The sequence below is a fragment of the Narcine bancroftii genome, chromosome 3 (assembly GCF_036971445.1).
Source record: "Narcine bancroftii isolate sNarBan1 chromosome 3, sNarBan1.hap1, whole genome shotgun sequence".
NCBI classification, from domain to species: Eukaryota; Metazoa; Chordata; class Chondrichthyes; order Torpediniformes; family Narcinidae; genus Narcine; species Narcine bancroftii.
The window spans coordinates 167,093,956-167,106,651 of NC_091471.1; the positions used below are offsets into that span (position 1 = coordinate 167,093,956).

General features: G+C 35.3%; 1 protein-coding gene across 4 annotated transcripts in view; it reads right to left on the minus strand.

The window, feature by feature from the left end:
• tbck (TBC1 domain containing kinase) overlaps positions 1-12,696 on the minus strand; it is a 278,142-nt gene that overhangs the window by 62,726 nt on the left and 202,720 nt on the right. For all 4 annotated transcript variants that reach the window (XM_069925750.1, XM_069925752.1, XM_069925751.1 and 1 more), the window contains one exon: positions 6,817-6,992. In XM_069925750.1, coding sequence (XP_069781851.1) covers positions 6,817-6,992 — 176 coding nt within the window. The remainder of the gene's footprint in view (positions 1-6,816; positions 6,993-12,696) is intronic.

Consider the following 12,696-nt stretch of genomic DNA (forward strand, 5'->3'; position numbering starts at 1 on the left):
GAGAGAGGGAACAACAACTGCAGGACCAGAAGAAAGGGCAAGGAATGGTTCCAAATAGATATTCCTTTCACGTATGGGACATTCTCTTTCTAAACTGTGTCATTCCGTAATATAACTAAGCTTTTACAGTCGGCATGCAGGCTGCATTTTGGAAAGGGTGGATATAGCTGAGGAACTTACTCTGCTTTAACTTTTTTTGGCATCATGAATTTTAGCTGCTATACTTAGACCATATTTACTGCATTAGTCATGTCTTCATATTTGCACTGGCAACTTTAAGATTTTATATTATGATCCCTGTTTTAGAAATTTTAACTGCAAGCTCATTCTTCTAAAATTTGACTTATACTGTAATCCAAAAATATGGAGCTGATTTTGTGTTCAGTACTTTTTAACCTGCATTTGCAATGTTACATAAATATAATGTTCATCCATTTCTAAACCAGTGGGAAAATTTAGTTGGTAGGAAGATTAGGTTGCTTGCTGTGACATTATGAAGGCAATATAACTTTACCTGGTTATCCCCAGATGTAAGTCAGTTTTTCCAAGGCCTTGTCCAGCCCTGTTTCAACATTGGTGAGAAACACGAAACGTTTGAGTAGTGAGAAGCTTGAGGGACTCAGTGATCAGGGAGCATCTATGCAGAAAAATGGTCAGTTATTGTTTCGATCAGGACTTTTTCTTGGGACTTGAAACGAGGGCAAACACTTAAAATAAGGGGAGTTTTTTTTTCACAGGAGATCCGTGGGTTACATTTATTTTTGATATTTGGAAAGTACTACCAGAGATAATAGTGGAAGAATCAGATACAATAATTATTTTTAAACAGACACTTAAACAGTCAAGCCATGAAAGGATATGGACCTAATGAGATCTGTGTTGGTGAACAAAATGGATTGCATAGGCATGGTGCTCTGAAGGCCCCATTTCTGTGCTGTATAGCTCTGAACCTCAGGATTCTGTGAATTGGTGAATTTTAAATGTTTAAAAGACAAATGAACAGAAACAAGGATAGAAAATGTTTGGATGGATATGGGCCAAACAAAAGTAAATGGGACTGGCTGAGATGGCTAATTTGGTAGGCATGGATGAATTAGATTGAAGGGCCTGTTTTCATGCTGTACAAATCTATGACTCCAACAATGTGTGATTAATTCTAATTTTTAATTTAATTTAGACAAAGCACTGTACAAGGCCATTTTTACTGCCCAATTTACACCCAATTAACCTACACTCCATATATGTTTCGAACTGTAGGAGGAAAACCCATGCAGACAAGGGGATAATGTACAAACTCCTTACAGACAGTGCAGGACTCGAACATCAGTCCCAATTACTGGTGCTGTAAAGGCATTGTGCTCATCGCTACGCTAACTGTATCACCCCAATTAATCCACACAAATGTTAAAGCTTGTAGATGCAGGTGACTAAATTATTGTTACAATTGGGGACAGTATAGGGGAATCAAGGAATACAACAGGATATGGGCAAAAAAAATGGCAGATGGAGTTTAATCTTGGACAAGTGTGTGATCTTTAGAGTTCAAATGTAAGGAGACAGTGTACAGTTGATGGTAAAACAATTAAAACCATTGATGTGTAGTGATATCTGAGTTTCATATTCATAGCTCCTTGAGAAAGTGGCCATGCAAGTTAGATTAGGTGGCAAAGAATGGGTCTGATATGCTTGCCTTTATTGGTCAGGGCATTGAGTACAAAAGGAAGTCACTCTGATGTGACATTTAAAAAAAACTTTGGTTAAGCCTCACTTGGAGTATTACCTATAGAAGGGTATGGAGGCTTTGAAATGAGTACAAAAGAGATTTACAAGGATATTGCCTGGATTAGAGAGAGGGGAAGTCAAACACATTTGGGTTGTTTTCACTGTAATGTCAGAAGCTGATTGGAGACATGATGAAAGTTTACAAAATAATAATATTGCTAGAATCCTTTTTCCAGGGTAAGGACGGGAGAAGGAAAGTTTAAAGGAGATGTGTGAATCAAAATTTTTTAAAGAGAGTGTAGATGTCTGGAACAGACTATCAGAAGTAATGGTGGAAGCAGATGCAATACTAGCATTTAAGAGATTTCTACAAAGGCACACGAAAAAGAAAATGGCAGTGGTGGTGCTGCCGCTGGTACAGACCCACAGAGAATGAGGAGATGAGACACGGCTGTGGTGGACTGCTTTACACTCATTAATCTGGTTCCGTTCCATCCTGTGACTGAACCCGTGGCTCCTCCCTCTTGACCCTGTATAAAGGCTCCAACACCATAACCCCTCCCTAGAAAGCCTGAGTCACAGCACATGATGACCTTCAAATTTATGGTAAATAAAAGCCTATAGTTCCGTAACTCTAGACTTTTGAGTTATTGATAGTGCAACAACTATGCTCCTCTGCAGGGCTTTACCACCCAGTCCAACGACTGACAGCTCTGTATAGCCTGTTATAGGAGCCGGCAGTGGTTCATTTTAAAATCCTGTGACTGTTGGGTCTGGGCCCAAAATGGTGGTGCCTGTGTTTGCCAGTGGCCTCAAGGGGTTATTTACTTCAGGGAAACTGAGGACTGGTGCAGAGACCACTCCCTGTTTGAGAAGGTGACGACCCTATGGGATGGTGACCACAGTGGCGGCCCAGTGAGGGGCTTTGCGGCTGAACAACACGCAGGCAGTGGGCTTCTGGTGACTCGAGGTGAGGAACCCATGCAGACTGTGGGCTGCTGGTGACTGCAGTCAAAGGACCCACACCAGGTTGCAGACCACTGGAGACTCGCTTGAGACTGGCTAAAGACATATGAGCTATTAGAACTGGGATGTGAGAGGGTTCCGAGGGCACTGAAGGCTTGCTGATCATATCAGTGGTTTGGATCTGGAACTCAGGTTGCCGATATTTTGGACTGAAATCTGTGTGATTGCGAAGGCAGTGGGAGTGCTGCAGACGAATCTATGGATACTCAGTGACTCTCAGGGACTTTCTTTTTTCTTCTCTCTCTCTCTCTCTCTCTTTGACTCCCTTGCTGATGGCAAATCTTTGCCTTATGGCAGATGCGTCAATTTGTGTAATATTACACTTATTTTTATTACATTACATTGAATCTTGAATATGAAAGGAATGTGTAAGGAGCAGTGTTTTAGTTTAATTTGGGTATCATGCTTTGCCAGACAACTTCCAAATGGCCTGTTCCTGTGCTGTAATTTTCAATGTTCCATGTTTAAAGACAACATATGGCTTCTTCATGTCTCCTTTTTGCCCATTGTGCTCTCAACATCAAAGCCAGTTAATAGGTCTATTGTCTCAGAGATTGATCACATGGTTATTGGAATTAAACACTACAATTATGTCCCAAATGTGCATTGCAAAGCCTTCCAGTAGCAGTTATAATGTTGTACATGTCTACAAAGGAATACAGTCCAGCTGTATTAAATATTTGAAACATTAGTTGGAAGATGAAAGACATGAGTAAAGTTAGAATGCCACTGCAAGCTGAAAGCAATTTTAATGTAAGAGAATGTAACAGCTAACTGGTTTAAAAAAAATGTCAAGTCCAGGATCTATATTAGAAAGAACTTATTCACTCCCAGGAGTAATATATACTCAGTGTTGCACGATTGATGAACGATTGCCAATTTAAAACTTCCATCTTTATTACTTATTTTGGGCTTCTTTGCTGCATGATCTAGATGAGCTGAATAACTTCTTTTGTTGTTTGTTTTGTTAATTCTGCCAAATTAAATTGAAATGTTATACATCTGATGCCTTGGAGCAGTTCAGCACAATGTTTTTAACCTCTCAAAACCAAGGTTAACTTCTGTCTGACACTTTCTCCATTGTCAAGGGCTAAAGCAAAATGAACCTGAACAGCATCAGCAAATGCATTGCCATAACTGAAACATTAAGAATGATTTAGTTGTAAATATCACTGCAAAAGACTCATAGAAAAGAATGATCTAGGAGCTGAAATATTCATATTAATTCTCTGAACAATTTTCCAAGTTAGATTTTTTTAGAAAATAGGATGATATACTCTGAGACTACAACAATGGATGAGAAAAACAGTTCATTGTTATCCTACTGGCATCAAATTGGAAATGGTGTAGAATATAGACAAACTAGCCTAAAGCAATCCATTTCATGGCTTGCAAGTAGAAACCGGAATGGACATTGAACTGAGAAAGGAAATAATCAATCGCAGGTAATGTATGTGTGAAGAAGAGCACTTACATATCAGAGGAGAGAGATTCAAATGCTTCCATCAGCAATGCAATTTCTTCTTATTAACATAACATAACAATTACAGCACAGAAACAGGCCATTAGGCCCTTCTAGTCCGCACCGAACCAAACACCCCTTTCTAGTCCCACCTCCCTGCACAATGCCCATAACCCTCCATCTTCTTCTCATCCATATACCTGTCCAACCTTTTCTTAAATAATACAATTGACTCCGCCGCCACTATTTCTCCCGGAAGATCATTGCACACGGCTACCACTCTCTGAGTAAAGAAGTTCCCCCTCATGTTACCTCTAAACCTCTGCCCCTTAATTCTTAACTCATGTCCTCTTGTTTTAATCTTTCCTCCTCTTAATGGAAATAGTCTATCCACATCCACTCTGTCTATCCCTTTCATAATCTTAAATACTTCTATCAAATCCCCTCTCAACCTTCTACGCTCCAAAGAATAAAGACCTAATCTGTCCAATCTCTCCCTATACTCTAGATGCTTAAACCCAGGTAACATTCTGGTAAACCTTCTCTGCACTCTCTCCACTCTGTTTATATCCTTCCTATAATTAGGCGACCAGAACTGCACACAGAACTCCCAATTAGGCCGCACCAACGTCTTATACAATCTCAACATCACCTCCCAACTCCTATATTCCATGCAATGATTGATAAAGGCCAGCATACTAAAAGCCTTCTTCACCACCCTATTCACATGAGTTTCTACCTTCAGGGAACGATGTACCGTTACTCCTAAATCTTTCTGCTCTTCTGAATTCCTCAATGCTCTCCCATTTACCACGTATGTCCTATTCTGATTCTTCTTACCAAAATGAAGCACCTCACACTTATCAGCATTAAATTCCATCTGCCATTTTTCAGCCCACTTTTCTAAGCAGCCCAAATCCCTCTGCAATCCTTGAAAACCTTCTTCATTATCCACCATTCCACCTATCTTAGTATCGTCTGCATATTTACTAATCCAATTCACCACCCCATCATCTAGATCATTAATGTATATAACGAACAACAATGGGCCCAATACAGATCCTTGAGGCACACCACTGGTCACCGGCCTCCAACCTGACAGACAATTATCCACTACCACTCTCTGGCCTCTCCCTTTCAGCCAATGTTCAATCCATTATGGCTAAACATAAAAAGACTGAAAGAAAAGTGAATTTAATAACACAAGGATAGTTGCCATTTTGAAATTCTCACCTGAAAATATATGCAGAAAATTCCAAGTTAAGTGTCCAATATATTTAAAAAAATGCCACCACTGAAAATGATTCAGGGTTTTCTTTTCAGAAACTACCTTTCAAATGAGATGTTAAATCAAGGCAAAGGTTCATACCCAGGGGTTACGTGCTCTCTTGGGTGGTCTTAAGAGATCAAGGGTCAATATTTTATAGAACAGGAGAGTTCTCTTTGGCATGTTGGACAATTTTTATCCTTTGGCTAATGTCATTGAATCAATTATCTGTTTTTTTTCCACATTGGTATGTCTGGTCTTGATGGCAAATTGGCTGCTACATTATTTTCTATTACAACCTTGGCTGCTTCACTGATTTTAAAGTGCTGTGGGATGCTTTGACGTGAAGTACTACAAGAATTCAAATACTGCTTTTTTTTTTAAAAAGTGGACTTGACAGTAAAATATGGGATGGTTGAATAGCCCTGAAAAAGATGGTTCTGAACAGGGTCATAAAATTGCTCTTATTCATCTGATCTTATAAACTGAATGCAAGTTGAAGTTTATTCATTTGATCAAATGGCAGACTTTCATTTTACCTATCAACCATATGTCAAATCTCATAAAGCAGCTCATAAAATACAAAATAAGCATTAGTTGTTGAAAGCAGTGCTAAAAATAGTTATGTGGTTTAATATGTACTTGTCAACTTATAAAGAGTGGCTCCGCAAATATATATTTTGTCCTAGTTTCAAATGATGGTAAGGTATGTGGAAGGAGATGCCAAAGGAAGTGATAGAGGTGGATACAATTGCAAAGTTTTAAAAAATTTAGACAGGTACAAGGAAAGGTTAGGAGGCCTATGGGCTAAAGACAGACAAATGGGACTGGCTTAGACAGACAAGTTGATCGACATACACAGGTTGGGCTGTAGGGCCTGTTTCCATGCTCCAAAACTCCATGACACTATGACACAAGTTCAAATTTAAAAATGATGCACATTTAAATTTCAAAATCATTATTGAATGCGACTAATGTTTTTGGCTACCAAGTATATATACTCAAATGTTTCTTTGTCTACTTTATATATTACACATATCCTACATTTTTTCAGCTTACTTCTGATAAAGCAAGATGCAAAGAAATCATCTTTTGTTAAACATGACAGTGAGAAGGAGGAATGGACAATGTGTTCTATTGTGCCTGCTCTGCCATTCAATAAGGTGGTGCCTGACCCTGTGCAGTATCTTCTTTCCTACCCATTTATTATACCTCTTGGCATTCAAAAATCTACCTTCAGTAAATAACACACACTATTGCAGATAATTTTGCATCTCCTTTCCATTCAGTAACCTGAATCTAAGGGTAGAAAAAGTATTTATACTTTGTGCAAGGATACTCCTCACTGTTGCGAATGTCCACCACGAGCAGTTTTGGCCTCCCTGATTTTGTCTTTTTAGTGGGCATCTTGGAGTTGGTTGGTCCAGACAACTCACACAGATCAATCAGGTCCTCTGCAGATATCCGAGGAGATACTTCGGCCTTGAGTTCAGTTAATCTAATAGGTTCCCGTGACTAAAGGAAAGAGACAACTTCTGTTTAAAAAGCTGAAGGCATACACATATTAACAATCTCCTAAATGACATTAAACAAATCTTATTAAACTAAAGCAACTAGTTTTAATCATGTTTTTAATTTTGAAAGATTTCCATCAATTGGTACAAGGTTTTCTCATGTCAACTCTAAGTAACAGGATAGATAGCAGCAAATAAATGCCTCATTCATTAAACAACACACACTCAGTAAACTTGGTCATCATTTTTTAGTCAAGTATTACTGTTTTACAAAACAGACAGCAATTTGAGAAGTTGAGAAGACAAATTTCAGAATAAATTAAATGCTTCAACACTACAATAAATGACTATGATACTACTGGATTGTCATAAAATCCCATCTGGTTTATTAACCGCATCAGGGAAGGAAATTTTCCATCTCTTTCTCCAGCATATATGCAATTTCAGACACACAATATGGATGATTCTTAAATGTTTTCTGGAATGGCTGTGAAAATCTAAATTCGAGAACAATTTAACACCCATATTCCACAAAAGAAAACATTGCCAGGAAGTACAATTAAAAAATGGCATGTTTATAAAGATACCATGCATATAAAATTCAAACAGAGGACGTTATAATGGATTTACTTTTGATTGGTTCATCCCAAATCTGTTTTATAGATTTGCCATTGCTTCACGAATAGGCAAATGGAACCAATCAGGTAAAAGTGTGACGACAAGCCATTGATGGGAAAGAACTGAGGTGTGATGCACAAAATATATACTGGCTTTTGTATCAATTTCCAGTGCTGTAATAAACATGTAATTTGCAATTGAAAAATAATTAGAAGTTATGGGATAATTGGACCAGGGCCCTCTTTCCATATTCTAAAAAAATTATGCTTTAATTATTTTTAGCTTAACTTTCATTTTAAATTTCTCAGAACATATTTCTTCAAAATGTGTTTGTTTGCATCTATTCCTCAGCTGTGCTAGTGGCATTGAAATATCCAACTTGACAAATTATATTCACAATTTTTAAAAACAAGTCTTGGCATGGGAACCTATGCTAATTGCCATAACGATAAACACCATGTATGATTGACCTGGTCATCAATTCGTCGACCTCCAGTTCTTGTTCCTGTCACTTTCCTTTACCATAGGTTATTTAATTCTACTTGTGCTCACTCACTAATCTCTTTCTCATTTGCTGTAAAGTTAAATTAACCTAACTGAAAATGTCAAAATTTGACTAAAAAAACATTGAATCATTTCAGAAATTAAAATAACAATATACATGGCATTGAAGTTAAAGAACACTCATATGTCTCAGATGTAAGACTGGTTATTAAGTCAGCTGCAGCTTTTCTTCACTCTAACTTCTGTTACTAACCACTGCTGTGAGATGATCACAGTTTCATTCATTCACTCACAAATGTCAGGAACAAAAGCAGAGTCAACATTCCAATTTTCAAATACTGTAATTCCAAAATGCATTCCTTCAAGTGAAAGAAGTATTAATGCAAAGAAACTTAATTGATTTGGTCTTTTTAAATCCTTTATTGACATTTCCTGCTACTTTTGATATGAGACTAGGTACTCAGCTGCACGAGATCATTTTCTTAGTACTCATATTTCCTTGTTAAGCAGCCAAACCTTATTATTCACCAGAATCTTTTTTTTCTTTTAAATCTGGCAATTTGCCAACTACATTTTATAAGCAATGATCTTCCTTATCCATAGAAAGAATAAAGATTTGTCAGTTTGTGCCTCCTACAGACCAATTTCTCTTTTAAATGTTGATGTACAAATTCTCTCTAAAATATTGGTCAATAAATTGGTAAATATCTTACCTTTAATTATATCTGAGGATTAGGTGGGTTTCATTAAAAATTGTTATTCACATTTCAATATATGCTGCTTCTTGAATATTATATATTCCCCTTCTTTTTTTTTCTTTGGAATATGCTATTTCCTTAGATGCTGAAATTTTTTTGATAGAGTTGAATGGGAATATTTACTTGCAATATTAGGAAAGTTTAATTTTTGCCCCACATTTATTCCATGGATCAAGTTATTATACTTGTTTCTGGTTTCTATTCTCACAAATTCTATATTATCTAGTCCTTTTAAACGTTATCTTGGGACTAGACAAGAATGCCCTCTTTAGTCTATTGCTGTTTAATTTAGTCTTAGAACCTCTGGCTATTGCCCTTAGTGAATCTCAAGATATTTCAAGTATTTTTAGGGGAGGATTGGTTCATAAATTTTCTCTTTACGCTGATGACCTTTTGCTTTTTGTATCGGATCCTAACTCCTTAATTCCTGCTCTACTAACATTATTTCAGAAATTTGGTCAATTTTCTGGATATAAATTAAATTTACAAAAGAGTGAATTATTTCTTTTGAACACTCTAGCCCCCTTACATACTGCTTTTTCTTTTTAAAATAGCTAAAAATCAATTTATATAACTTGGTGTAACAATTACGAAGAGTCACAAACATCTGTTTAAAGAGAATTTCCTTGCCTTATTAAATTAGGTGAAGAAATATTTATCCCAGTTGTTTCCTCTTTTGATGTCCTGAATTGGATAACATCCAACATCATTAGATTAATATTTTATCTAATTTTTAATATATTTTTCAAGCTATTCCAATTTTTGTTTTCCTAAATCTTTTTTGACTCATTTGATTCCATCATATCATGTAGGTAAAGTATATCTCCAAAATGTTAAGAAGAACAGAGGCTTGGCTCTACTCAATTTCAGATTTTATTATTGGGTTGTCAATATTTGCTATATTATATATTGGTTATATTATGATAATAAAACTATTGGTCCTGCATGGGTTGATTTAGAGCTGAATTCAACCCAGAAATTCTCTATTGTTTCAATACTTAGAGTGCCTCTACCTTTTCCTATTGGTAAAAACATTGATAATCTAGTGGTTAAACATACAATTAGATTTTGGTTTCAGCTCAGAAAATATTTTGGGCTTCAAAGATTTCTTCTTTTCAGTCCTATTTTAACAATTCTTTTTTCAACCTTCTTTGATGGATTCTGCATTTCAGGAATGGTCCAAATTAGGTATTAAATGTTTTATTAATTTGTTTATTGATAATAATCTTGTAACTTTCTTTTAAATTTAATTTACCCAATCCTCACTTTTATAGATATTTGCAGATTAGGGACTTTTTCTATTCTCAATCTTCAAGATTCTTGCAGTTTCCTGTTACGATTTTGATAGAAACAGTTTACAATCTTCACCATCTCAGAAAAGGTTAATAGCTATTGTATATGATGTTCTGCTGAAATCAAGGCAAGCTTCATGGATAAAATTAAAAATACATGGGACCATGACTGCTATAATTCTATTTCTGATAATTCATGAACTCTGTTTTTAAGTTGGTTAATACATCTTCTCTTTGTGCCCATCACTCACTGTCACAATTCAAAGTTGTGCATAGAAATTATATGTCTAAAGTTAATTAGCTAGTATCATTCTGTGACAGATATAAGAATGAGGTTGGATCATCAATTCATGTGTTTCGGTGTTGTTTGACCCTTACCAAGTATTGAAAAGAGGTCTTTTGTATTTTATCAATAAATATTAATGTTAACCTAGCACCAGACCGATTGGTGGCCTTGTTTGGGATGGTTGACAGAGGGTAGTGAAATTGCCTTCATTTCAATGTCATGTATTAGCCTTTGCCTCTCTCTTATTGCAAGATGTGTTATTTTGATCAGATGGAAAGATGCTGTCCTATCCACTCATAATCAATGGTTATATGATATGATATCATATTTAACCTTGGGAGAAAATAAGATGTTCCATAATGGGCTTGAATTTAAAATTTGCCAATCTTTGTGGTTCTTTTTTGAATTATTTTCACAGCCTCTAATGGGAACCTTAATCAGGTTCTTTGTGATTCTTGTGATTATGCGTTTATTTATTTCTACTGGCAGTTTTTTTTTCCTATATTGACACGCAACTTGGGAATGGTTTGGGGTTTAGATTAGTTAATTATATTGTTTGTTTTCTTTTTTTTTCCAATTTACCTATGAATAATACTGTTGCATAAGAAAAAAAATAGTTTTATCTTGTCTGCTCGAAATGTTTTTTTGGGGGTTTTTTAAAACTTTATTTATTCGTTCATAAAACAAATAAGAAAGAATATTTAAAAAAAGTTAAATATACATATTAAAATCTAGTCAATATAAATTGAAATGTAAATATTCCAAGTATAACAACCGCTTATTAATAAAAAAATTATAATTATCATGCGAAACATATGTAATTTTTTCCATTATTAAACAATATTTCATCTCATTATGCCATCTATTAATATCAATCATATTTGTATCTTTCCACATACTAGCAATACATTTTTTCTCTACGGATAAAGCTAAATATACAAAAGCAAGCTGAAACTTATCTAATCCCAAACCTTTCAGAGGTTGCAAACTACCCAATAAAAATACTGTTGGATCTAAAACTATTTTAATCTTATACAGATATTCTAAAAAGGTTGAATTTTCTTCCAAAAAGATTGAATATGTATACATGACCAAACAGCATGAAAAAAAGTTCCAACTGTATCACCACATCTAAAACACAAATTTGATTCATTAAAACCATATTTTTTAAATTTTTCAGGTGTCAAATATAATTGATGTAAAAAATTGTAATTAATTATTGCATAACATGCATTTATCAATCTAGTCACACTATCACAACAAATATCTAACCAATCCTCTTCAGAAAAAGTAAAACCAATATCCGCTTCCCATTTAATTTTAAATCTATCCCAACCCTTTTTATCCATACCATCCTATAATATTTGATACATAAATAAAATATAACCCTTCTCTGGTACCTTTATAACTCAATCCCTTTTTAATTTCACACTTTCCTTCACATTTAAATGTGTTTCTTGTAACAAAGCAATATCAATTTTCATTTTCTTAATATACACCAAGACTTGCTTACATTTAATCATACTATTTAATCCTCGAACATTAAAAGTAGCAAACCTCAACTTCAACATATCTACTATTATTACTAAATACCAATAATCTTTATATAAAGACTCAAATCAACGTATATAGGTCCTCCAATAAAAAAATCACAAATTAAAAACTAAGAGAAAAAGTTAAAAAAAAATTAAAAAACACAATTTAAAAAATTCCCCCCCAAAACAAAACTACCAAAAGGTCGTAATCCCCTAAACAAAAATTGGGTGTGGATCACCCACCAGTGGCTGATGACTAATAAAGAACTTAGTGCAAATCTTCCCCTCCCCAGCCAAACAATCAGTAACACCCAAGTATCATAATAACAAAAGAAAAAAATAAACTAAGAAAATTCTTCATTTCATCCAAAAGACTCCAGTCTCGAAGATCCAATTTCGGAAGGAGGTGGACTCTTTCCATTTCCATTTATCCCATTTCTGCCATTTCTTCCATTTTCAGAACGACCAAATTTTTCTTTAGGAGATAATGGTGAGCTACGTCTTTGTCCTCTTATATCCGGCAATGAGTCAGCAAAAATCATTGCTTCACAATCAGTTTCAAAAAACCGAAATTGATAGTCTCCGTAAAAGACCTTCAACACTGCAGGGTAGCGAAAAGTAGACTTAACCTTTACGCCACAAAACTTCTTTAACTGGATTAAATCGACGTTAACGTTGAATAACATCTTGACTCAGATCAGGATAAGAAAAG